We start from the raw sequence: 26274 nt of genomic DNA, 5'->3' as shown, positions 1-26274 counted from the left end.
AGAGATGTTTGATTTTAACCAGATTACAGCCTCAGGAGCAGTGACACACAGACAGACCACACTCAGTTGAGATGTTAATGTGGATTTAATGATATTTAAAATGTTGAACGTATAGACCTGTATTTCAACAACACACCAACAATGAGAAGTGTGTGTGTTTGAAATGGCTCAGAGTTTATGAACAGGAGATAAATAAAAACATTGAGATGAATTAATCAGTCTCTTAATCATTGGGCGATCAAGAAAAAAGATTGCCACCAGAGATTAAGACGTTTGTACATAAACAGTGCTTTTATTAGGTCCGATTAAAAAAAAATCCATTAAAATCAAGCCATTTTGTTATTAAAATACATATTAATGTTATTAAATACTTTAAGACAGGATTTGATAGAAATCAAGTTTGTCATCTCATGTGAGCAGATAAGGCAAAGCACCCTTGTCGCTCTCTCTGTTAGGAAAAGAAAATAAGTCTTAGACGACTTTGAATCATGCAAAGGTTTAGTAAAATGTAATCTACAATTTGTGAACATATATATATATATGAATTCACGCATGAGTGTGTGTGTACCTGTGTTTTACTTTCCCTCGCTTCTCCCTCTGGACTAGCATATCTGCAGTAAAGAAACACAGAACAGTCAGTCATCTCCTTTTTGTTGTTAAAAGTGACTCGAGTGTCCTATTTTTATTTGTGAGCTACAACCTTTACTGTCAAACTGCCCGATGAGAAACTACAGGAAAAAGATACCAAATATAAACCATATCGGCTTTTTCCTCATTTTTTAATTAAACCCGAGCACAGTAGAAAACTGTTTGCCTCTCAATCATCAACACCTGAGTAAAATGACAGGTGACTTACAATGACCCAGCATGACCCTGGGCCAGTGTCAGCCTCAGACAGAATATAAGAAATGAAATACAACCCCCTAGTGGTTGGGGGGGGGGAACTCAAAAATAAAAATGAGACATGGCTCCTTCATTATTAATATTTAACTGTATATTCACAGTATATTCTGATTTAAAACCTGTGTCAGATTTTGAAGATTTTAATCCGTGCTAATCCAAACATGAACTTCTAAGCATTTATTTCATGTTTCAGCTTCTTCTCACCGTCTCTCACCACCAACAGCCTGTGACTGAGGCTCCTGTGCAGGCAGCAGCAGCAGCGACACTTCTGGACTTTCTACCATAGTATGAAATTGAAGATTATTAACCATCATAGGAAATGAGAAAGACGGAGATGTGACAGGTTGATGTCACCTGCTCTACCTGCTCTATGTGGACTGAAGGCAGACGGAGGGATGGGAGAGACAGAGGGAGACACTTTGGACGAAACACTGTGTTTCTGTTGCTCAATGAGCTCCAGTAGCCGACTCCTGGCTGCTGCACTCTGCCTGTTCAGCTCTAGGAGACGCTGTTCCACACTGTTTGCGCTAGAGGTGTTGGGAGATGTTGTCTGAGGAAGAACGATGAGATGCATATCAGTAAATAATCACCCCCTAAAACTGGAAAAAAAAACTACTAGCAGGTAGTAAAATTGCATCCTGCAAAAAAGGGGGTTTCTATAGTTAGACACAAGCTATTGAAGTAATTTAATCTTCATTTAAGTATTACATTTTGTGCAGAAGTCAACCAATATTGAATTGAATAGGCTTTTTCTTTTTTATGGGTGATGCTGATGCCAGTCTTTAGAAGCTGACTGGTCAATATGTTTGGCTGATTTTCTTTTTTGTTCCTTCATTTGGTACAGAATTATTTGAATAAAAGGTGGCACAAAAGAAATCAAAAAATATCTTTTAAAAAGGTATAAACTAAACATTACATAAATGAAACTGATAATCAAAAGTGAGTAGCATTTATCAAGTTTCTGAGATCAAAATGTGTGACCTTATACAAATAAGTAATAATCAGCCAATTCATTCAATATGACTTGGACGCAGCCAAACTCTGCTCTAATTTTCTCACAAAACTTTATATCATAGCTAGAATAAAATATAAAACACATTCAAAATAAGATTCATGAACATCTCACCTGATGAGCCACTGTGTGTCCATCTGTAACCAGGACGTTCTGGTTCTGTCTCCGTGTGCTGCCGGACCCTGACGTCCTCCTCTCCCCAACAATTGGAGGTGTCATTTTTCCGGAGCTACCAGAGCTCAGTCTTCTCCGCTCGCTGACGCTACTGTCAGGCGATCCTCCGACACCTGAGCGGAGAGTCTTAGCCTGGCTCAGCTGAGCCCTGATCAGGTCATTCTGTCTGCTCAGCTGAGCGATCTCAGCCAGGATGGCCAGAGGGTCAGAAGAAGTCAGAGAGAGTGAGGAGGTTGAGGGAAGGCTGACGAGAGGGAGGCTCGCGAGGCTAGAGCTAGAGCTCTGGGCGTGGACGTCCTCACAAGAGTAGAGGTTATCCACAGGAGGAAGCTGATGGTATTGTGACGTGGGATGAGTCACTGTGAAAAAGGGGGGAAAGGAAATTTAAGCTTTTCATATGTGATTGAGGGAGGGTCATGTTGTGAGCGACAGCTAGAAGGAATCTGACCGTTACCAGGAACGTGTTGCCAGTTATCCGTCTGTCGAGGAGGGGAGAGCAGGACGGCAGAAGGAACTGGGGCTTGTATTCGCTCAGGAACAGGTGCAGACTGACTAACTGTACACCAAATCATTTGTTAAATGTTAAAAGAAATCATTGAGCTTTCACAGTACAAGATTTGTATCCATGCATGCACACAAACACTGTATGAACCTGTAGCTTTGACATCAGAGTTCTGGGGTATGTTCGTCTGCGCCTCCAGTAAACCAAGTCCCCCAATCAACAACATCACAGCGTCCAACTTGTCCTCCAGCTCTGTGATCCGCTGCTGCAAACCTGCCTGAGAGGAAATGACAAAGACGCATGAGTACAGTTGAATTTAGTGTCTGAATTTGCAGTGAACTCTGTCAGACCTGCAGGACGCCAGCCTCTTCTCTCAGAGTCATAGTCTCTGCAGTGAGAGCATCGATCAGGCCACGCTGCTCTCTCAGCTCCTCCTCCAGTTTTCTCCTCTCCTGAGCTTCTTTCTGCACTTTCTCATCAGTCTAGCACAAATAAATTGAAAGAAACCTTGAAGTAAGACAGTATATGGGATAAAAATATGGTAATATGACTTCAGTATTTGAAATGGTCAGGATTTACACACAACGAGGACAAAACTATGGACATAATGAGACTGAGGTTTTTGCTGCTGTACCTGTTTGTGGTGATGCACTAATCGTCCCAGTGTGTTGATCAATGCAACAGAGAATCCAGTGAGGCTTTGTGTTCTGTGCTGTTTTGGACTCTGCGCGGACCCTGGTGCCGTGTCAGGACTCAGAGAGTCCACATCTGCCTCCACCTGACACAACATGGCCTGCAGCAGACCCAGACTAGACTGGTCCCCACTGAGAGATGCAACAGAGGAGCCACTCAGCTCTGAACTCTGAGAAATACACTTCCTAATCTTGCTGGCTCCATTACTGGTCCTTCCTGTAGAGCACATACAAAGAAACACAGGGTAATGTTTTTTTCCTGATATAAAAGCATTTTAATTTCATTTTGAAGAAAACAGTAGCTGTCAGATATTACCTGGCTGGTGGGAAGGCAAGTCAGGGTTCAGGACATGAGTAACCAGGACAGACTGTTCTTCCTCGATTTCCTCTGACTGCTTATGGCTGGTCCGAACACGCTGAACAGCCAGTGTGGCATTGAGAGCTAAAAACAATGTGGGATGAATGAGTGCATTAAATAAATAAATATGAAATATTTCCATTCACATAACCTTGGTAGAGCTCACATGTCGACTCACCTGTTTGGGCTGGTGCTCGGCCCGATGTGCAGGGGGTTGAAGGAATATCATCTCTGTGTCCCTGGACTCTACGAGACTGTGTCTTCTTTTTTCGTACATTGGTCCTGAAAATTAAAATATCATGAGGGATGCAGTTGTTTCAGCAGCATCAGTTAAAGCTTCAATATCACATATTCCCTGTAAAATGCATGACAAACTGTGGTGGTTTGGTCTATCTTGTAAACATTAGTACCTTTTGATGAGATAATAATCTGAAGGATTCGCATCTTCATCTCTGTCGTGTTCTTCTGAAGCATGTAGTTCATTTAAGGCCTGGAATTAACCATTTAGAGCATGGAAACACATTAGTACAGACTGAATAAGATGTAAAGTATGGAGAAAAAAGCAACCGTTTACCATTGTTACTGCAATCCCAATTCAAAGTTCCAGAAACACAGAAATAAGGAGCTGCACTTCTAAACGGCATTACATTGTGTTTATGCACAAACCCATAAAACACAAATAAACAAAACTCCCCTGCTGTCTGTTCCATTTTTACATCAAACCTGTATTTGCTCCGATATAACAGGAGACAATAAGGTGATAATAACTAGCTTTAAAAACGTAATATACATTAAATATTTATCTAAAGAGTGTATGAAAAAGAGAGAGCATTAGCTAACCTTGGCCGTCGTTGCCTCTCTGTCCTGGAGGAAATGATCCCCACTGGCATATCTGTCTTCAACTTCCTCTCCACTTTCATCGGTCTATCTTTTAACGCAATCCACTGCAGACCCTATTCTTTTCTTCTCCTCTGGTTTTAGAGACGGGGCACCAAGACTTTTCAGGCTTGGTAATGTTTGACTTTTCTGACCCGAGTTGGAGTTTAACATGTTCGAGTCTGCTCGCAACCCGGTTGTTGAAGTACTACGATTAGCGTGATTGGTTGAGTAGCTTGAGAGACCAAAACATACTGAAAATTTTAATTGTGAATATAATAGCTGCACCACTGTTATCAGTGAGGCCAGTGTTTCAATTTACCATGTTACCACATTGACTTAGATAATAAATTGATGCAACATGTGATTGTATAATGCTATACATGTATAAATAACAGCATGTGTTGCTCTGTAACATAACATGTTAACACACACACACACACACACACAGACCTGCTGGTCCATCATGGACTGGCTGAGCAATGACAGCTGAGTGGGAGGATCTGGTCTCTGGAGAACAGGCAGTTCTGAGTCAGAGTCACAGTTTGGAGCCATGGTCACACTGGGATGCCCTGTCACCATACACAAACATGGGGGTTATTTGCACAAATAAATACCAGCATGCGACGATTAAAAATGTCATAGATTTAGGTCGTTTGCTACCAGTCTGCCTGCGAGGAGCATCTCCAAACAGGTCCTTGACCACAGCCATGGCTCTGTCAGAGCGAGCCAGCACATCCTGCAGCAGCAGCTGGTCAGAAAACACCTACAGTATTACAAAACACCACAGTTATCAAACTAAAGTCAGCACAGGGAAAGAGTTTGGAAAACAATTTACCTGCCTAATTCTTTTTAACAAACAAAACAACAGTGAACAGAAGACACCGGAATTGTAAAACCACTGATACAATCACATTCACAAACCTCCCTGATGATGCTAAGACTGGCCTGGTCCAGAGGTGCAGGACTCCCAGCATGTTTGAAACGGCTTTTCAGAGCTTTCTCTTTCAGCTCCCATTGAGCTGCAGCCCTGTTGTGGGACTTATGAATCTCATGCCGATGACTCTAAGGTAGGAGACAACAATCACATGATTGTATATCCACTGTGACAGAACTTTCATTGGAATAATCCACAAAAATTTAACAATTTACCAGCTCTGCAGGTGACAGCTTGTGCACTGACAGGTCATTGACAGTGCTCTGAAAACAACAAACAGCTGAACTTAATACATTGTTAAGAAATAAAGAAAGATAGTAATAAAGAAAAAGATAGTAAGCTAACTTTGATTATTTTAATCACAACGACGTGTGAAGTTTATGTAGAGGTGGAAGAGCACCAACAGTTTGAAACCACTGATTCAGTGCGTCAGTTGAACAAACGTACTGTGAAGTGTAACTGATTCCCAGCTCTTCTAGTTCATGACTCGTTTTTTTTGACATTCACTCACCACCCAGTCTTTTTTAGGAGCTGCTGTCGTCTTCCTGAGGCGAACAGGCCTTTTCCCTCTGCTGTGTTGCTGCTGTTGTGTTCGACCCACTCTCACAAACGACATCTGAATAAAAAGCATAACATGAATGACAAAGCTAGCACTGGGCGACATTTCCTTCCCATTAACTTCCGAGTCTTCTTGCTAGTAACTTATTGCTAGCAACATGTCTTTAAATACGGAGTTAGTTAGTGGAAAAAGTGCTTACCTTCCACGAAAATGTGGGAAAAGAGCAGCGTGTCAAATCTGTTTCCACTTCGTTAGCATTCACATTTCCCCTAAAGCTGGTCGTTTGACAGTTTTTAAACAATCGCGCGCCACTTCCTCCTCGGTTGCCACGGACACCCACTTTGCAGCGGAGCATGATGGGAAATAAAGTAGTGAAGTAAGTATAGCTGAAGCCATCCACAACTGTTACCTGCCATATTTTACGATCATGCTGCATGCTAATCTTACTTACTTGATATGGCGTCAGTGCTCTGTTTATTTTAGGGCAACAATAGTAATATTGGGGTCATGAAAACGACGCAATTCTACGTAGAAAAGGAACTTTTAACGGTTCGTTAGTCCATTGTGACGGCTGGGACCATTCTATATGTATCATCCGACAACGCCGCTAGATGGCAGTGTCACATTGCAGATGTTTCGTGTGTGTTTTAAAAGATTTAAACTTCTCTCCAATGACATAGATGGTTATTCAGCACAAAACGCAACCAAACCTCAATATCATTGCCATTTTTTTTTTCTTTTCTTGTCAGATTTCAGAGGCTGCACTGAATATCGTCACCACGTATGACCGGAAACACAGTGTCTTGCCTTCAAACTAAAAGCAGCCCGAATGTGTGAACATAAATTGTGTGGTTGTCATGGAAGTTATGGAAATGACGGTAATTATTACAATAATTGGCACTGAAAAATTCACAAGTGACACAAAGTTCCACCATGAATGAATGAATAAAAACATACTGTATTTATAAAAGAAAAAAATAACCAAAAAAGACAAAAAACAATATGCAATGCAAGTAAAACAAATCCTTAAGGCATAGTTCAAGTTAGAAAAGGAACAGGAGGTTTCACTGAGGTTTCTAACCCTTTTCAAAATTAAAAAAAAAAAACATTACACATACTAACACGTTCACGTAACTCAAGAAAAGTTTTTTGTCAAGTTGTACTAAAAAAAAGTTGCAAGGTGCACACTATGTATGTATGTATGTGCTTTTAAAGTTGAACAGGAAGTTGAATGTCGTGTGTCATTTGTAACTTGACGCTGCTCATTCCGGTTTATTGGCGTAAAATGCAGAGGTGTGTGTGGATCAGGGTCTGACTATCTTCACGCCCCTCACACTGACTCACTCACATTCTGAAGCTTCACTTTGACCTGACCAGACTGGCGCACACTCACAGATTTCTGACGCACAACCATGCAAACCGAACCACTGAAATCTCTTGGAAAAGTTAACTTTACGCACGGAGCGCGCGGCGTGGGCACTCGACTGTAGGAGTGACAGCAACTGTGCGCCCATGGATCAGGCTACAAGTGTTCGCTTGTCTTTATCCATGTGAAAGTCATTTGAGGAGTCAGGAGGAGACATGAACGGCCTCGCTGCTGCGGTGCCAGAGGAGATCCGTTAGTCTGTTGGATTTACCAGAGCTCACAAGTCTTTACAACTGGAATCTACACAGCACTTTTATTTTTCCTCACAATTTACTGCGTGTTTCGAAACTACTCTTGGATCATACTCCGCGCTTCAAAACTTTTTTGGAGGCTTTGGATCCGAATTACGCGCGACATTGATCCAACAAATGACTCCTAAGTGCTTTGCAGCTTCCCCACTTCACCACCTCAGCTCCCTTCACCGTACAAATCAACCCTTTCACCGCCTTCACCGGGTCAGACGCGGGGAGTGAAGATCCACCTGGTCGAGGATGCGTGGAGGAGGAGGATTACCGAGGACTGTCGCCGTGATAATGACACTCCTCCTGGTCGTAATGGACGTGGACGCGAGCGGGGAGTACTGTCACGGCTGGCAAGACCCGCAGGGAGTGTGGAAAGAAGGGTTCCAGTGTCCGGAGAAGATTGACGCAGACGACGCGATCATCTGCTGCGGGAAATGCGAGCTGCGCTACTGCTGCTCCAGCAGTGATGCGCGGCTGGATCAGGGAAGCTGCGTCAACGACCGACAGGCGCAGGAGCCCGGGACAGAGGGCAAAGACAACAAGGACACTGGTGCAGGTATTCAACCATACCATCATGTCTACTGATGCATCTATACGCAAAGGCATGCCTCAGCGCTTAAAATGAAGTTCAAATTGTCTCAGAAACGTGCTCACTGAAACTTGTAACTTGACAACTTTTTGAATTAACTTGAGCATTACCAATTAAACTTATTGGTTGTTAAAATCAGCCATTATCCTATTTCAGTGTACTTAACTTTAAAGTCACTTATATTTCAGTAAGAAACCTTATTTTTTTGGCATCCCAGATAGGATAAATTTTTATTGAAAATTTTATAGTGAAAACCCCCCCAAAAAACTGTAATAAATAAGATCATTATAAACCATGAGGTCCTGCAATGACTGGAGAGATGCAGGCTGCCCCTTGTGGCACTTCAAACTAAGTCACTAAGACTGTATGTTGCAGTTAACATCACTCACATTCATTTTTTTTCACCCAGTATAGATTATCTTGAGCACTGAAACGCAACCGCAATTGACACATTGAGTTGATTTTTCATCTCAGTCAGATCTATTCTTGTTTTGGCTGCTTCTGATAAGGAGTAACCAGAGTGGACTTTTCCCCCCAGTTTAATCTGCATTGTTGATTTGGCATAGCTTTTTTTGCACCGGATGCACTTCTTGACCTTCTTCCCTCTCCAGTTGAGTCCGTTCCAAGAGTGCGCTAAAGACACTGGATTCCCTATAGGTGCATCTATCGCTTCTATCACAGATATTAACCAGAATCAAACTCTTAAAACAGAAAATAATACAAGTAGAAGCCTTTGATCCCCACAACTGGGCACTTTTATTTGGACAATGAGTAGAAACTTGCTCAGTGGAGTGACTATAGTGTCTCCAGTCACCAAAATGTTGATAAGTTTGGGCTTAAAGTTTGTTTTTAAATAAGATTCCATTCAAGCTCTAAGTGTGTTGACGGCAGGCACAGGCTGCGTACGCGCACAGGAAGTCGTAAATTTGATATTGTGAATCGCAGACCCATTACAAGCCTCGGCCTCGACAGTTTTCTCCTTGTTCAGAGAGGGTCATCCGTCCGCTCTGCGTCCCCCACCGGTTGGCAACGACAGCTGCACAGGAGACAGCAGAGCTCCTCCAAGAGCCAGTTAACTGCTGCTCACAAATGGCATACTGTGCCGTGGAGCAGCACTTTATAAATAGCTGTGTTTGTTCTGGCCTGTAACAGTGCAAGAGGGGCCGGGCTCAGATCATGCTGTCCTCACGGGGATCGAGTTTGGATGTGACGGGATCTTGGACAGTGGCTCACCAAAGGCGCTGACAGCTCTGTGCATTAAAGAAAAACCCCAACGCAAATTGCGTTACGTATCACTTCCTACCAGCCTCGTGGAGTTCCTTTTCCCATCTCCAGGCAGCCGCACCGAAGTCTCTGTGATTGTGTGTGCTCTCCAGGGATCCACAGACATATACTGTATATATATATAAATGTATATAATAGCTGCACTTAAGGGACGCATCATTACCAAAAGCAACATATATTTTCAGACTTATGCGGCGTATTATGTGACTAAACAAACGTCTTTCTCCACCTCGCTGCTATTCGTCACTGCTAACATCCCCACATGTTAGCCATAAAAGCCTTTTGAAGCTGCATCATATCTCAAATAAACAAGTTGAGCAGCTGTTCAGGGGAAATATGAGGGACATTTTATGTTTCTCTGAAAGAATTTATGTTCTTTTTGGACCTGCAGCTACTGTATGTACATCTATAGGTCTCTTATTCACTCAGACTATCATGTCTTATCACTGCAGGAAGAGGCATATAGTTTTCCTCCAATGGCCTCCAGCCAACAATAACTTAAAGAAAAGCTCTGTTCCTGCATTTTGTTCATTTCTCATACATTTTGCGGCTTATTAATCTTCCGGGAAAAGACACACATTGCGATGTCAATGGATAACAGGCAGGAAATTATTAATGTGCTCGACATGAAGGAACATATGGTATTTGGGAACGGAAGAATGCCCGTGGGATCGCCAAAGGGGGAGAGAAAAAAAGACTGTGCCCAAAACAAGAGCTTATAGGAAAGCGGAGGGGGGAGGGGGGCTCCTGTTCCTGCAGCGTGGCTGCCACAGCTCGACTGCAGCAACAGGTGTGGAGGAGTGACAGTGGACATTGGGAGGGTTTCGACCACCATGTGCACAAGGAGTGATTTCTCTGTGTGGGACAGGGCCGTCTGCAACTTTTAGTTTAGTTAAAGAGATTTCATTTGGAGCCATAAAACCTCCACCCATCCATTTTCTCAGCTGACATAGGGTGAAAGACAGGTCGCCAGTCCATGACAGGGCCACATACAGAGACAAACAAGTGTGTTCAATTTACCTGATCCCCAAATCTGCATGTTTTTGGACTGTGGGAGGAAACCAAGGCCTTTGTTCTGACTGGGTCTCAAACCCCTGGTCTTCTTGCTGCAAAGGCAGGAGTGCTATCCACTACACTAACCTTGTGGCCCACTACAACTTATTTGACCTATAAAATTAAGACCATTTCACACTTTCACTGGAGACTGTGGACCCAGAAACCAGAGTAACCTAAATAGCCGAAGTAAACGAGGAGATGAGTTGCAGGTGTGAGTGGCTCTGAAGCTCCACCCCCTGTCAACCAACCAGCCAGCCTCCTGAAACAAAAAGCTGAACACAATACACAAGAAACCAAGAATGTTAACAAAATAAGAGACAGGAAGTAACCCCATGACAGTCTTGCCCAATTGAGTAAACCTGAGGGAAACTCGTGCGGAACACAACGTTCACTCATGAATAAATCGAAGTAAAGTCATATCTAAGCGCACTGGTTTGTCGTTGAACAACTGTATGTGTCTTTTTGGCTGTGCGATTAAAAAAAATTGCCATAAACTTAAAAAACACAAATACAAATCAGTCATAACTCTCCGAGATTACCTTTGATACTGATACCTGTCTGAAAGAGGGACTTTTATTTGGAACAACTGGTGTTTGTTGCATCACTGAACCTCCAACACTCTTCATGCTGAACTTTAATTGCCCCCCCACCACCACCCCCACGTCTCCCATCAATGATTTACAGCACAGACATTTGGAAAATGAACTCTAACATTTTGCAGTTAATAATCAGAAAAAAAAGGAGGGGAGTATAGAGACTGAGACGTTGAAGCAGAATCCATAAAAGCACAGGAAAAAGAAGGCAATGAGAGGGTAACTGTAACACTCCTGGTGGTGTAACTTAAACTGTATGTTATCCATACTGTTCAGCGGCTGGGACGGTGCGTAGCTCAGAGGTGTGTATACGTGAGCCTCTGAAGTTGACACCCCGTCTTGTCAAAGGGAAATGGGTCAAGGTCCTGACTTGTTTCATGTGGCAAAGTCTGCGGCCTGTGCGTCCTTTGTCGCCCCGGACTCACCGCTACAGCGAGGGCCATGTCCTCAAGCTCTTAACAGCTCTCACACAGTAATCCTCTTAATACGGCGGCTACTTCTTCTTTTTTTTTGATGAGCATTTTTTCCACAAGGCTGCGTGGATGTGTTTCAAAGAGTAACAGAGACAAAAGGAAACTGGAGCCAGTTGCCACCGTTCTCTCTCTGGCATACAGTTACGCCCCGCAACACACTGGCACATTCAAAACAGAAAATAGGTAGTACGGCCCTGTGGGAACAATAAAGCACGGCTAATCATTTAGAATGTAACATGGTCGTTATTATATTGTGTTTGTCAGGTGTTTGTGTGAGTGACCATGGGAATGAGAGTCTTACCAAACATAAACACATTCACCGTGTACTCTCTTCCATTGTGCTTCAACACTGTTGTTTCTGCTCACTTAGCACATTCACAAACTGCAACTGAAGACCGGTCACATATAAAGATGTCAAGTCTTCTTCCTGCTACAGTACAATAACGCTCCTGCTGCAGCGTCTGACCAAATCGTGATTTGGTGCTTTAAATTAAAACACAGAAAAGGTCAGCGAGAACGAAAGAACCGTCCAACTCCTTTGATTTACCCCACATTCCATCACGTTAAATCAAGTCAACTTTTAATACCTTCTGTAAGAGTGGGCCAAGTGCCGTAATGCAACTCGAGTAACTTATTTCCAAAGTGCTTGCTCGTAAATAAGTTAAAGGAAAGGAAGGGTCACAAATATCTGTGGGCAGGCCAGGTTTAAGAATGTCACCCGTGCAAACGCACACACACACACATGGATCTGCTGGGCTGAGAAGGCTGGGGACACAGCGGGGTGTGCAGGATTAAAACAGATCAAAACAAAGTTAATAACTGCTAATGAGAGCCTGAAGTTCCCTGGGGACCCAGTCTGAGTTTACCTTTCATTCTCCTGCTCTAGTCCAAACACTCTCTGCTTAGTCTTTTGTTTAACTGTCTCACCCGATCTCCCTGTGAGGGGTGGTGTTGCTTTGAAGTTACTTAGAAGTCACTCTTTTTCAAATCAGTTATGTTGGATGTGTTTTTGACTCCTTCTCCCTCTCTCTCTCTCTCCCTCTCTCCCCCTCTCTCCCTCTTTGCAGTGCCCATCTATGTGCCGTTCCTGATCGTGGGCTCTGTGTTTGTCGCTTTCGTTTTGGTCGGGTCCGTGGTCGCCGTGTGTTGCTGCCGCTGCCTCCGGCCCAAACACGAACTCTCAACCGGTGGTGCGACAGGAGGCGGGGCCGGCAGTGGACGCCTCCTCGAGACCATACCCATGATGGCCAACACGTCCAGAGGCTCCTCGTCCCGTCAGTCCAGCACAGCCACCTCGTCCAGTTCCTCCGCCCCGCCCGCCGCACCTCGCCCTGCTCCCCCTCAGCTCATGCGGGCTCAGGCCTCCTGCTGCCTGCCGCCCGACGCCAGCGTCTTCGTCAACATGCCCACCAACTTCTCTGTACTCAACTGCCAGCAGGCCACGCAAATCATGCCACACCAGGGACAGTTCCTGCACCCGCAGTACATCGGCTACGCCCACCCCGTTTCCCCCACCGCGGCCTTCCTGGATCCGACCCAGGTGGGATACAGGCCCATGCAGTCCCCGTGCCCTCCTCCCACCGGAGGGTCGAGTGTCACCGGTGACCAGAAATACCCTCCAGTGACAGTGTGACAAGGGGGCCGACTCAAGGACCACTCCGCCTACCTTTGTTGTGAAGTTTAACCTGTGAGGGCCGCGCCAGAGACCCTTTTCTGCCAGAGAGGAAAAAGAAAGGTGGGGGAGGGAGGGGGAGTCAAACTCACATGAAGGACTCATAAAGCCATTTGTTGGCAGCAGGGCCTGCCTTACTTATTGTGTGTGGTGTGTCTGTTGAGTGTGTCACGTATGACCTCATGCCAAGCCGGAGTGAGCTCAGCTCAACGTCCGCGATGGAGGTCTCGACGTGCACGTAAACAAGTTTCTGTCTCGATGCAAACATTGGGCTGCATATCGGAGAGTGACACTGTCCAGATGGGTGATAATACGCGGCCAAACGAACAGCCCCGAAGAAAATAAAAGAAAGGAAAGAAAGAAAAGAAAGAAGAGTGAGCATGTGTTTGTGTTTTGCATGTGTGTGTGTGTGTGTGTCGGAGAGTGGGGGAAAGGGCTTTGTTGGCTTGCGTCTGCTTGAATGAATGATATACGGATGATTTATCGCGGCGGATTTGTATGAAAAGTGGTGATTGAGGCAAAATGACGTGACCACATGCTGAATGAATGTGCACGTGCGAGTGGGTTTAAACAACGCGGTGCATGTTTGTGTTTAAAGTATGAGAAAAGAGGCATGTGAGGAGATGTTTGTACTGTACATGTGTGCGTTTGGGAAAAGAGTGTGAAGTGTGGAGGGATGTGGTCGTATGAGCAACCGTGTGTGTGTGTGTGTGTGTGTGTGTGTGTGTAATGGGAAATGCAGGTGGTGTGATGTGAACGGCAGTTTGCAATCTCCTCCAAGACCATTTAAACTCCAATGAAGTGAACATAGGACACAGACTGTGACGCTCCACCCTCCGCTACACAACCACGCTCACTCCTGCCACCCAAAAAGAAAAGAAAAAACAAAAAAAACACAAAACACAACAGAAACCTTCGGCCCTAGCGGAAACATGGAGATACAAAAAAAAAAGAAGTTAATGTACCTGACCAGTGTGAGAAGACGAGGCGGTCCTCTGAAGATTAGAGTTAATTATACAGTGAAAACTGCCAAATGTGCCCCCCCCCCCCTTCACTTCTCCTCTGTGTGTGTGTGTGTGCATATGTGTGTGTGTTTAACACTCCCACAGTTAAAGGGGTCACAGGCAGCTCCAGGGCAGCTTTGAGTCATTATTTTCCACTTAAGAAAAAGGCACAGAAATGGTGGTTATTGGTTGTTAAAGAGTAAAACCTGCATATTTCAGCACTGGTAACTCACGAGGAGCAGCAACATGCAACCTGAGACACGTGCTGCTCCTCTGAGAGAGCAGTGTCTACACTACAGTACATACAAGTGTGTGTGTGTGTGTGTGTGTGTGAACCTTGTCTGTACTCCGAGAGATATACGAGGCAGCTTTAGTGTGACCGAGCAAAAAAAATGGTGGATGAGATTTTGATCTTGTGTGTGTGTGTGTTTTGTTCCCTCTGTGAAATACAGTGGTTTGATGCAGGAGTGACACTTTTGATATGCATTTTGAAAATTAAAAAAAGAACTTATTAAACATTAAAACATGTGTTTTTCATCTACACTCCTGTCTGTATTTAACAATGTGGGTTTTTTTGGGTTTTTTTTAAACCCTGAAGGGAAATTTCTGTGTTGCTGTCGTCGAGTGAATGCTGTTTACACACAGCAACACTCAGAGTGGTGAATGCACAGAAGTGTACGTTGTCGTCTTAATCCCATTGAAACACTTTGTTGAGCTACTAGAAACACAAATTACACACGTTCACAGGCAGCTGTGCTCTCTGCAGGCGACTGGGGGGAAAATACCTGCTGTCACGTCACCTGTCAAAGACAGAGGAGGGACAATTAAAAAACCCCACAACAATGGACAGTTAGAGTCTACGATGACGATGTAGGTGAAGTTTTCTGCAGGAACCTCCAGGGCCTCGGCTACAGTAATGTGGAAAGCAGAGAGGGCTGGGCCACGTCGAGGGAGCCGCAGGGGAGAAGTTGAAAAGCAGAACCGGCTCTCTGGCTGCTGCTCAGCCGAAGCCCGATGGATTCTCCATACTGAAGCAGCTGTAGCTGGTTTAGGCTGGGCCACATCCAGGAAGGTGGGTGGGAAAGGGATCTCCAGTTGGACTCTAGCATCCAGGAGCTGGGGTGTGCATTAATCGTCTAGTGGCCCATCTCTATTAAGTCTCCCGAGCTCACAGAGAGGGAGCGTGGGAGAGGTTTGATGGATTGGCACGTGGAATCACACACATTTCATGCTCAAATCACAACTTTCGGATCTGTTAGAAGCATAAAATATGCACTGAACTCCCTCTAAGTACACTGCAGCCACAGTTTGACTCACTTGAACGCTTGAGTCGACAACTTACAGTCAACAGACAGAGACATTTTGTCAGGCCATGGATTGATTAGATTTAATGATTAGGACTTGAGTGGACGTCCCCCCCCCTTCTCCTACCCCCCTTCAGTCTAGCATTCCTGAAACAGTGTCCTCAACACAGAGCACGCACACACAATGGACTCTACATTCAGGACAAAAACCCCAGAGCCAGAAAAACACATGATCCAGACGAGAGTCTCCATCAAATCCCCTCTGTTTGAATGCGTACGAGCACTAAGTTCAAGTAAAATATCCCCCTCTACGACGTCTCTCACCATATGAGTACAAAAAAAACAGGCATTAATGAAAAGAGACAAAAAAAAAATATATATATATATAAACACGTACACATTAATGTTCACTTTAAAAGAAACAGTCCAATAAACAGATGTGAAGAAGGAAGCGCAAATGCCAAGACAGACGACATCATCGGGGGAATCCACAGGTGCAGTCAGACGAGGTAAACACACAAGAGACGGGACGGACCCTTTTCATTTTGTTTCTTTATAGGGTGAGGAGATGGGAAGAAAAGGACAGAATATGTGGGGAGGGGGAGATAAGCCAGAGGAGCTCCCTGTGTGGTGGGAGGGGTCAGGTCCAGTTTGAGGTGTGTTCTGCCTCAGTGGCTTCTCTGTGGTGTTTGGCAGTGAGGCTTGTGGCTGTGATGGGGTGAAGTTAGGTGGGGGTACAGGGTTCAGTGGTCCTCAGTCTACAGTATGCTTCCCTCCCTCCCTTGTATTTTTTAGGACATTCATCTGCACTTGTGTGTGTGTGAGTGAGTGAGTGGGTGAGTAAGCGTTTATGTGTTTATTTTGACATCCCGTTCCTTCCCGTCCCGTGTCGGCATGCGGTGACAGACGAGCTGAACGCACCTCACGAGATAAGAGGGAGCCAAGGAACACCGACACACACACACACGCACACACACGTATGCACAGAAACACAGGTGGGCCAGTGCGTGCAGACATACATGCACAGGCAGATACAAACACACTACAGTAGGATGCGCACACACACACACACACGCACACGCAATTAACACACAGCGGTATGATCCAAACCCAGTCTGAGGGGGTATACAGGTATGAGTAGCAGTCTGAGTTTGACTTGTCATGTCTGTGCATGGATAGGATTGCTCATGCCTGCGCAGCTTGTGAAAGTGTATTCCATTATATTCGGACTGGTCCCTTCTCTCATATTAGTCCTTCATGTGCCAGCGACGGTCTGACCGTGACCCCCCGCACCCCCCCGCCACCCCTGGCTAGGGGGTCTAGGTCATAGTCCTGGTCCACAGCAGAAGTCGATCACCTGGTGTGAGGGTGTCGCATAAGTCTGTCTCTGCTGTCACCTTGATAACCGTTGCTACGGTGAGCCTTGGTAAGTCCAGGCATGGGGGGGGAGAGAGGGGGCTAGAGGCTGGGGCGCTGGCGGGTGGTGTCATAGGAGCGGACTACCTCGGATTGGGATACCACGCCGTGTTCCTCCTGAGAGAAGGCGTAGCCGTCTGTAGAGAGATAGAGAGAGAGAAATGTCAACGTCTTTATCTTGTATCGCGTGACACTTAATTCCAGTTCTTGTTGAGCCAAAGTGTTTTCTGTCGACGCACAAATCACTCCATTGTTTCAGCTCATGTGCTTCTTTCTTTTTTTTTTTCGCCGCTCACTAGGTGTCTGTGTTCCCGCGGCCAAATATTTTCAGGATACAGGGAGTCGACGTCTCCTTTAATCAGTGTTTCCTCATTCGCTCCACTCATGACACAGATATTAAATAAAAACACACACACATCAGGCTAAGGTTATTACAACGTATGAGTGAGTCGCCTTCAGGCCCCGTGTTGAAGCGAGACAGTGTTGAATGGGACACTCACGTGACACAGTCTGCTGCACCGAGTTCGAGCGTCCGACACTTGAAGGTGTTTTCCTAAATACTCTTGTCAGCAGATGGGCTCGTTCGTTTAGACTGCACAAGAAAAAGAAAACAAGGAGGTTACACCACGGCGACGACACACATCCACCCAAAGGAATCTCCACGACTCACACACACACTAAGGTACATTTTATTCATACATATCAAATCCGTTTTTTGGGGCAATATTTAACGCCTGAAGCTGAGCCAGCATGGTAGTCGTGGTGGAGATGGACCTTCAGGTGTCCTTCAGCCAAACACAGAGGAGCAGTATATGCCAGGAATAACACAGGAGTAGAAACACACAGATCTAAGTGGACTTAAGACCAGAGAGTTGGTAGGAGGTGGATTTGACTCTGACTGCTCCTGACATTCAATTTAACCCAACAGTAATTCATAAACTGCCTGCGGGGGCAACAGGACATCCACAGAAAACGATTCCTCACTCCCCCACCCCTCTCTCTCTTCTCCTCTCAACCCCCGCCTTTCCACGAAGAAGACTGGACCCTCTGTTCTGAGACCACACGCCGTCACGGCTTCTCTCCTCCTGTGACCAAAAATAACTAAGCCCCTTCCAGGTTCTCTGCGCACAAATGCACACGCGCACGCACTTATTAGGTTCTTCATCGGCCGTCATTACAGCCATTAAAGTCATTAGACAACGGATTTGGACGCAAATCTAAAAAATTATGCCACCGGCCGCCATGTCAGGAAGTTCTCCGTTTGCCAGTTTTGCTCGCGAGGAACACATTTTCTTGCCTTACATAATGGAGCAATAAATTCACACCAGAGGGGTTTCCCTGGCAGCGGCGACGGCGATGATGATCAATGGAGCGGTTTTTTGGAGGAAAAAACACACACACACAAAAAAAGAAACTGCCTTCCTGAGTTAAACATTTGAAGCAAGTATTCAGGAAATTCTGAGACACTGTATGCGACTGTTGGGAGTGTGAAAAAAAAAAAAGACGAGAGGCTCTGAAGTTTGTTCAAGAGTCTGTTAAATAGATAACACAAAGATAAAAGAGTAAAATGAACGCAACGTTGATGCTTCATTCTGATGCAAAGTGGTCCAAGGATGTGCTCCGTTTGAACTCAAACCCCCCAGGAGACATCTCCCCGCACTCTACCTTTCCCATGCCTACTCCAGCAGGACCTCCCCGGGAACTACAAACACAGATGTGCTCTTTTCCATTTTGCTTGATTTCCTCTCAGGCCCACTCGCACTTTACCGCTCTCATTCTAAATGGAGAGAGGGCCCAAGCAAGAATCCTGGAATGAGACACAAGGTCGGTCGGGACAGGAGTCCTGTGTTAACACACACACACACACACACACACACCTCGGACCACTCCAGCTCCGTTTTCAAGGACCAGAACTGCTCTGAGAAAGCGGCTTGTTTGGCTGACCCACATCTGATATGTTTTACAGTGGAAAAAAAAAAGAGTGGTGGAGTAAAAGTGTTTGGATACACCGCAGAGCAAAATGAACTCTACACTGAAAAATAACTACTCAGAGCAGCATTTGAATTTAGTAGCCGGTCAAGATCCGGCCAATTTCAACAACTTTATACTGTGCCGGGTCATTTTTTTTTTTTTTATATATCGGCAGGAAACACATTTCAGTGTTGTATGTGAAGTGTGAACCTACAAAGTGAGATGTAATGTGATCGCCGAGTGAAGTACAAATACCGCAGGAGTGCACTTTCAATACAGGCACTTAAGAAAATGATTACTTTACAACACTGCGGGGAAACCTCTGTGTTCCTACACACACACACACAACAGTCACTAAGCAACTCGCTCTGAAACATCTCTCGTGACACACAAGGCTAAAAAAAACAACTACAGACACGTCCAGTAAACACACCAGGTCTGTACAGCAGCTCAAATTGATCCACCTATGAAATTATCCAGACGAGAGAAAGAGGAGGAGGAGGAGAAGAATGGACACAAAAGAAGCAGAGAAATAAAACAGGTGAGAGTCACTCCGAAAGCAGCGTGCAGTGCAGGGCACACAGGTCGTCTGAGGTAACAGTTTCACAGAGTGAGAAACTACCTCTGTGAGCGTCTGACAGCTACGGCTCTATGGAACCTCGGCCTTGGCTGTGGCTCTACGGACGGTGCCAGGAGGAGAATTAGGGATAACATTTACTTCATACTGCACATAGAAAAACACATGACCTACTGTAGATACTGTTCTTAATACCAAACCTGCCCGGTGCATACAGTGAATAATAACGGACACATCTTTATTTTTCTCTTAAGCATGGTTGTCACTAATCTCCTTTTTTCCTCGCTGTTGGGAAGCCTTCAATCTGGACTGGTAAGTGAAATCTGTGAGGCTTTCTAAACGGCTCACAGGAGATGCTGATCCACGGCTGCCTCCATCATTAACTTTAAATGCGTTGTTTTAGTGAATTCAGTGTTTAAAATCCTTTGTTCCCAAGCGGGACAGTCGTGGACCAGCAGAGTGAACACAAGACAGGAAAAAGATCTCATCTAACAGTGACATAAAGTGGCAAAAATAGTCTTTCGTGAGTTTAGATTTTATTATAAATGGTGAAAAACCTCATTTTTTCCTCGGGCCCCCCTGCTGGGAGCCATTTTATAGTGTGACACAAAACATGAATGTATCCCTTAAGGAAGCACATCAATAAATGAAACAAAAGTAAAACAAATCTGACGGAACCGTATAGGAATGTGAGGATATTAAATACCTGCGGCCGCTGGCATCTCTCAGTACCGCTGCCCCCGGGTCGACGGCTCGAGCCTCCAACTCCTGCACCTCCTCCAGAAGAGACTTCCTCACTGAGCGCCGCATGCTGTAAAGGCAGGAAGAAGCTCATCAGGCCCATGAAGGAACGTCTGCGTGTTGTTAACTCGCAGACGCGCGTGTGATTCATAGTGTATAAAGTGAGCGTTAAAGTGTTGACACAGACACGGGTCTCTGTATGGATTTCTCACGTACAGTGTTTATATGATTAAATATGGTCTACTTACGCAGTCCAAGCAAAGTCTTTGAGTAAACACGCGGTCGGCACCAGGACCAGGCCGAGCCAGAAGTACCAGCACTGCATCACCTTGCCAGCCTGCAGTGACAGCACACACACACACACACACACACACACAAGCTCTATTTACTTCACTCCGTTATTAATTCAGCGATGCATTAAGTCATGTTTCTTTCCCCCCTCTTTCTCGAACACAGAGAAACATGTGGTTAAGGCACAGAGAGAGAGAAATGTGAGACAAAGCACAGAGAAAGCTGTACAAAGCATAAAGAATCAGGGAGTTAGTCAGAGTTGAATGCCCCGGTAATGTCAGCCAAATATATTTAACAGCTTTCTCACAAACTGGATTTAGCAAAAGTATTCCCACAGCTGTAACACAACACGACTGCGATGCCGAAAAGATAAAAAGAAAACAAAAAAAAACGTGAGCAAGCAACCACAGATCCGGACTCCTACCTGCCTGTGCAGCTGCAGCCAGTCTCGCTGACCTTTGACCCTCATCGTCAGCATGCCCCCGAGGATTAATCAAGCATCTAACCGCTGTCTCAATCTGTCCGTGCGTCTGTGAGTCCGTCTACCCCCACATGTCTATTCCTCCCTTGGCTGCCTCCCGCCTCGCTCTTTCACAACTTCTCCAGTGATTATCTTCTTTTCCTTGTCCTCGCCCTTTTCCTACAAATCCCTCTCTTCTCCCTTTATGAGAACCGAGGGATTTATGGGAATATTCTTTTGGATATGTGCAAAAGCTCCGCGGTGATTCCCAAGCTTTGACTCTTAGTCTCTAGGCGTGAACCTCTTTAAGTCAATAGTTGCAAACACTTCACGCACCATAACGTCCGTAAATGCTACTTTACTGCCGGGTATTATGTTCTTCCTGTGTCATGCGATTGGATCCAGAGATACAGAGACAGTTTGGTTCCCAGCTGAGGAGGCAAATTTATCCCAAAAGCATTATTCTTTAGCCCTGTGAGCAGCTGGAATCACAGCCATAGAACAGATGACAGTCACAGACACTCAGATAGTGGGCCACACCATCTTTTATCTCAGCAGTGTATCTCATGATCCGCACATGCACCTGGTTTGGGAGTTAGTTTAGTAAGATAAAACTTTAAGCGTCTGGATCGGCACAGGAGACAGATAAGGAAGGGCTCCTTGGTCACGGCGTAAGGTCAAAACATCGCGATGGCTGTAGCTTCTTCCCTTCAAGTGGAGGAATGCTGTGATTTTATCGTCAGCCATTTTCCCAGTGCAGTGAATGGCTAAAGCTGGAGTGAGTTCAGTTTTGTGATTTCCAAGCGTATTCGCATTTACCTTTTCAACACTCGCTAATGGAAACTCGGGCAGACGCAGACTAAACAATCGTCCCTGCTTTGTCATGTCCACAGAAACAGGCTGTTGGTCTCCATCGCTTCACGGTCAACACAAATCACACATAACTGGACACACATACAGCATTCACTCTGTCCTGGACAAATTTACAGGCAGCACTACTATGACACTACTTCCATTACCGCTCCCCCGTGGACAGATAGAAACACAGATAGAGAGAGCTGAAAGAAACAGGAGAGGTAATGTGGTAGTTAAGGGGGATGATGGAGGTTTGTGGGGAGTTGGTGGGTGAGTGTCTCCGTCCGACCATTCCCCAGTTAGACTGAGCAGCTGCAGAGATATTTGACCGCATTCCTGATTTCTGACACAAATTGAATTAATGGGGCTGAGGGGAGTTGAGACGACGGCCCCCATTACCTTCCCCTACCCGCTCAGTGGGGGGCACCTTACTTCACCCCCCCGCCCGTCTCAATCAAGAAACTTCCTTGGACACTTTAATCCCACCCCCAAAAAAACCCTCATCATCATCACCACCAGCAGCAGCAGCAGCAGCAGCAGCAGCCGACCGTCTTGAGTCAACACCTCCACAGAGGGCGGTAAAAGACTGGGGGGTTTGGGTGACATGCAGCAGGTGCAGGACGCCTGGTGAGACGAGCGGAGAGAGCGGGGGCATTAATCTCCCCCCAGGGGTGCCGTAGTGCGGACGTGGAACACCCAAGAGGTGAGTCTCACAGGCGCCAAGTATCGGAAACTAAGAAGACGGTGATGTGGAGGCTGCAGGAAAGACACGTAGAGGGCAGGGGGCTATTTTAACCCCGCCTCCATCACCCACCCCCCCGTTACTGAAATGAGTGACACATGTCCACAGAGAGAGAGAGAGGAGACTTGCCTGGCCAAGCATGTCAGGGGCGATGGGGAAGGTGGGCCAGATGGCGGAGTAGACGGCGAAGAAGACCATCCACAGAATCATGCTTCCCCATACGGCCAGGTGGGAAAACTACAAAAGAAAGAAAATAAGGGGGGGGGAACAAAGAAACAAGGAGGGGAGATGGGGGGGGATAGAGATTAAGACACAGAAAGAAGAGACAGCGTGAGGTCAAATAGTTTACATACAGCTCATCCGAATATAGACAACCTTCCCTCCCCTCCTTCCCCTCGTCTTCATCCTGCTCTCTGTGATCTGCTGTAAGTGGACACTGTGTGAATTCCAGCGGGACCCAGCTTCATTACTGCCGGGCTGTTGTGTGGACAGCTGAGTGGACAAAGGTGTCAGAGCTTTTCTGTCCATCCTGCCTCTCTCTCTCTCTGTGTCTCTCTCTCTCCCCTAAAAGGAGCCTTAAGCCAAATCAGAAGTGTCAGAAGTCTGAACTACTGTCCCTTTTTTTACTTGATTTGCAAGTAAGTGTCCATCAAAAGTTTGGTCAGATTCTTCTCATCAGAGATCAAAACTTTATTGTTTTCACTTTGTTTCCATTTTTTCCTGCCTAGTATTTACAAGTGTGTGTGTGTGTGTAACAGGGACTCATTTATCAACAACTACAAGAGTCAACATCGTCATTTCATGATTCAATTATTTTTTCATTAATTTCCAGCGTGGCCGCGTCCATTCAGTTGCTTGTGGTTCGAAGTAAATTTGCGGTTTCATCACAGCTTGTTAAGCAATTTGTTAGTGTCTGACTTTCTTGGTGAGGCACTGTAATTTAATTGAAATGTATTTATTGAGTTTCAACAAGTTGGCACAAGGTATCCGTACCAAAGACAAGTTAAGAAAAACAAGTGACCAAAAAAATTAGTCATTTTAAGTTTAAGATAAATAAGCAAATAAATGAATTTGACAGCGGCAAAGCAATATTGACATGTTTCTAACAGTGATCCTTGTCAACATGGATTCATAAGAAGCAGTTTTTATCATAAATTCTGCATTCTGCATTCTGCCCCGTTTTATATTCGGGGCAGAAAGGTGAAATAGCGCACCGGGGGTAACGGAGAGAGGAATTACAGCTTGACGTGAGAGCTCTTTGGAGAAAAACCCTCAAACCTCTGCCTCAAGATCAAGGTGAGCCACATCTTTTTAAGTCATTTAAACCTGGAACGGGCCGAATTCCTCCTCCTCTTTATTTACCAACAGTTGAGTAAAATACAGCACATGTGGTGTGGCGTTTAAGTGTTTTAATGCTCTTACCCTGGTCCAAGCCGTGGTTTCCATTCCAGCTTTCAGACACACTGTAACTACCACATACTGCGCACACACACAAAAGGGAGAGGGAGAAACAGGATTAGTTCACTGGTGACTGTGGAGATAATGGACATTAATGTTACACAGTAAACTCAGCAATGTCTGCCAAAATAATCAGCCCCCCCCCAAGGCACCGGCAGTCTACACAAAAACACACACACACACACATAAATAAACACCACGAACATTCATGCGAGACTGTAGGGAGTAAAATGATAGCGAGACTGTGAGATGGAGAGGTGAAAAGAAAGAAGAGATGGATGATGAGGCGAGGAGACGGACTGGCTAGACAAGACCGGAGTGACTGGAGACTCCCGATGGCTCTAGGGAGGCTGCACAGTGCTGGTGTGTGCAAAAAATATCAACACGCCGACATGCCAAAAGACACAGAAACAAAAACACACACACACACCACAAACAAGAACACACAGAGAAACTGCAAGATGCTTACGGTGTAGACCATATTTCCTGCAAACAGGTAGTCGTTTCCTTGGCCATTTGGGAAGGGAGAGTCTGTGGGGGGGAAGGAACGTTTGCACGTTATTGTTATTGTGTTCAAGTGCAGATGTGACCACGACGTCTCCAGGCGAAAAAGATCAGACTTACCGTGCTCTAACATTTTGATAGGAAACCAAAAGAGAATAATTGAATGAATCAGTGCGTTGATACAGTGTCCCCAAAACACCTGAAACATAAAAAAACAACAAAAAAATGCAAGTTACACACACACCTTCCACTGTGTTTCTGCCATCAAAGGTGCCCTCCTGTACAGAACACACACACACACACACGCGACGCTACACACGCACAAACACGCGCACACACGCACGCTGCAGGCCGAGTTGCTAAAAGTGAAAGACTTCCTTATTCTGGCTCTATGAATGCCATTAGGAGTTGCCATGGAAATATCCCAGTCTGCATTCCACTTGTTGACTCGCCAGCTTCCAAAACAAACAAACAAACAAACAAGCAGGCGGGCAGGCATCAATCCCACATCCTTGCCCATATATACGTATATGGGCAAGGAACCATATATGGTACTTTCATGGACCTTTATTATTTCAATGATTGCACTGTAAAGGGTTTGAACTGGATTTAGGTTAAAGTCGGTTTCATTGTAGGCATTAAATAGCAAAGGTTACGGTAAAGGGCTCGGAATGCATTATCTCTGTGACTGTTCTGACTCTCAATGATGTACAAGAATGTGTGTGTGTGTGTGTGTGTGAGAGAGTGTGTCTTTACCTTGGTGTTGAAGCCCTCGGCATTCTGGGTAATTCGGTAAAGCTGCGGAAATCTGAGCATGTTCTGCTGGCTGCACGGCCGATCAAATATCCCCAGAGTGAATGGAGGTAGTGCAGTAAATATCTGTAGCACAAACACACACACACACACAGAGGAAGGTATACATCCATTAATGCACATAATGACGGGTTGGTCTGTATACATATATGCATGCACTTCCAAGAAGAAAGTGTTCATGCACTTTTTAGACTAAAAGGAATTCCATAATGCTTTAAAGACGAGAAGCCTAAAGGCGTCCGCACTCAGACACAGGAGTATACACACACACACACACACACTCTTAATCTCACACACAAGCATACGACTGTCTCTGACCTGTGGAGAGAGAGCGGTGATAAGAAGACAAAGTAGAGTGAGAATGATTTGAGAGATAGGTGGACAGCACAAGGATGCCAATTATCATCTATGTAAAACAGAGGAGAAGAAGGAGTATGGGCGGAAACTCACCACATTGTAGAGGCCTATACACCAGCGCTCAAAAATGATCTGTCCAGAGAAGCCATTCACGAAGGCAAACCAGAGCTGGAACACACAAAGACGGGGATGAGAGGGACAATGGTGGAGGGTAAATTTGCCTCAGGGAGGCACTGATAGCGGAGGCAGCAGGGCTGGGAAATTACCATTTAAATGCGTCTAAATCAAGATACACACAGCAAAATTAACCGGGAAAGCATTTTCTACAGCGTCCACAGTTATTTGAATGTCAAAAAAGTTGGAAGAATCTAATTTCGGGAAACCAGGGTTTTACAGTCCGAAGCAGAAAGTGGTTGTTGACAGAACCTATCCC

The 26274-nt window shown here is 45.3% G+C and overlaps 3 protein-coding genes across 11 annotated transcripts in view; 1 reads left to right on the top strand and 2 right to left on the bottom strand.

Moving 5' to 3' along the window:
* Positions 1-268: 268 nt before the first annotated feature.
* On the bottom strand, positions 269-6337 carry spice1 (spindle and centriole associated protein 1). 2 transcript variants are annotated; one of them, XM_044038769.1, is made up of 18 exons: positions 6213-6337; positions 5966-6070; positions 5670-5717; positions 5442-5582; positions 5181-5283; positions 4971-5089; positions 4052-4131; positions 3820-3923; positions 3600-3725; positions 3226-3500; positions 2942-3073; positions 2742-2868; positions 2538-2645; positions 2030-2448; positions 1267-1453; positions 1108-1180; positions 569-611; positions 269-448 (listed from the first exon to the last, which is right to left on the bottom strand). In XM_044038769.1, the coding sequence occupies exons 2-18, from the start codon at positions 6068-6070 to the stop codon at positions 404-406; spliced, it is 2235 nt and encodes a 744-aa protein (XP_043894704.1). In that variant the 5' UTR covers positions 6213-6337; the 3' UTR covers positions 269-403. The 2 variants fall into 2 exon arrangements, with proteins under 2 accessions (XP_043894704.1, XP_043894715.1); XM_044038780.1 differs by having other exon boundaries at positions 2544-2645.
* An 894-nt stretch (positions 6338-7231) lies between these two features.
* Positions 7232-13422, top strand: LOC122777497 (protein shisa-2). Its single transcript, XM_044038791.1, has 2 exons — positions 7232-8237; positions 12744-13422. The coding sequence occupies exons 1-2, from the start codon at positions 7931-7933 to the stop codon at positions 13307-13309; spliced, it is 873 nt and encodes a 290-aa protein (XP_043894726.1). The 5' UTR covers positions 7232-7930; the 3' UTR covers positions 13310-13422.
* Positions 13423-15717: 2295 nt separating this feature from the next.
* Positions 15718-26274, bottom strand: part of atp8a2 (ATPase phospholipid transporting 8A2) — a 55250-nt gene continuing 44693 nt past the window's right edge. For 7 of the 8 annotated variants that reach the window (XM_044033286.1, XM_044033259.1, XM_044033277.1 and 4 more), the window contains 10 exons: positions 25935-26009; positions 25428-25550; positions 24792-24870; positions 24637-24698; positions 24132-24188; positions 22839-22946; positions 20610-20698; positions 20327-20431; positions 17573-17664; positions 15718-17209 (listed from right to left, as the gene is read on the bottom strand). In XM_044033286.1, the coding sequence (XP_043889221.1) occupies positions 17115-17209; positions 17573-17664; positions 20327-20431; positions 20610-20698; positions 22839-22946; positions 24132-24188; positions 24637-24698; positions 24792-24870; positions 25428-25550; positions 25935-26009 (885 nt within the window). In that variant the 3' untranslated portion in view covers positions 15718-17114. Of the gene's footprint in view, positions 17210-17572; positions 17665-19476; positions 19508-20326; positions 20432-20609; positions 20699-22838; positions 22947-24131; positions 24189-24636; positions 24699-24791; positions 24871-25427; positions 25551-25934; positions 26010-26274 lie in introns of all 8 variants that reach the window. The other variant, XR_006360972.1, reaches the window with a different exon arrangement.

The sequence above is a fragment of the Solea senegalensis genome, linkage group LG1 (genome assembly GCF_019176455.1).
Source record: "Solea senegalensis isolate Sse05_10M linkage group LG1, IFAPA_SoseM_1, whole genome shotgun sequence".
Taxonomy (NCBI): Eukaryota; Metazoa; Chordata; class Actinopteri; order Pleuronectiformes; family Soleidae; genus Solea; species Solea senegalensis.
Note: the sequence above shows the minus strand (reverse complement) of the source record. Positions and strands in the feature narration are given on the sequence as shown.

Excerpts from the sequence above, each read along its gene's own strand:
- spice1 (XM_044038769.1), bottom strand. The coding sequence starts at position 6,070 with ATGTCGTTTGTGAGAGTGGGTCGAACACAACAGCAGCAACACAGCAGA. Across the intron at positions 2,646-2,741 it reads CTCTGATGTCAAAGCTACAG|TTAGTCAGTCTGCACCTGTT; the intron begins GTTCATACAGTG and ends TTTGGTGTACAG. Across the intron at positions 2,449-2,537 it reads GCAACACGTTCCTGGTAACG|TGACTCATCCCACGTCACAA; the intron begins GTCAGATTCCTT and ends CCTTTTTCACAG.
- LOC122777497 (XM_044038791.1), top strand. The coding sequence starts at position 7,931 with ATGCGTGGAGGAGGAGGATTACCGAGGACTGTCGCCGTGATAATGACA. Across the intron at positions 8,238-12,743 it reads CAACAAGGACACTGGTGCAG|TGCCCATCTATGTGCCGTTC; the intron begins GTATTCAACCAT and ends CCCTCTTTGCAG.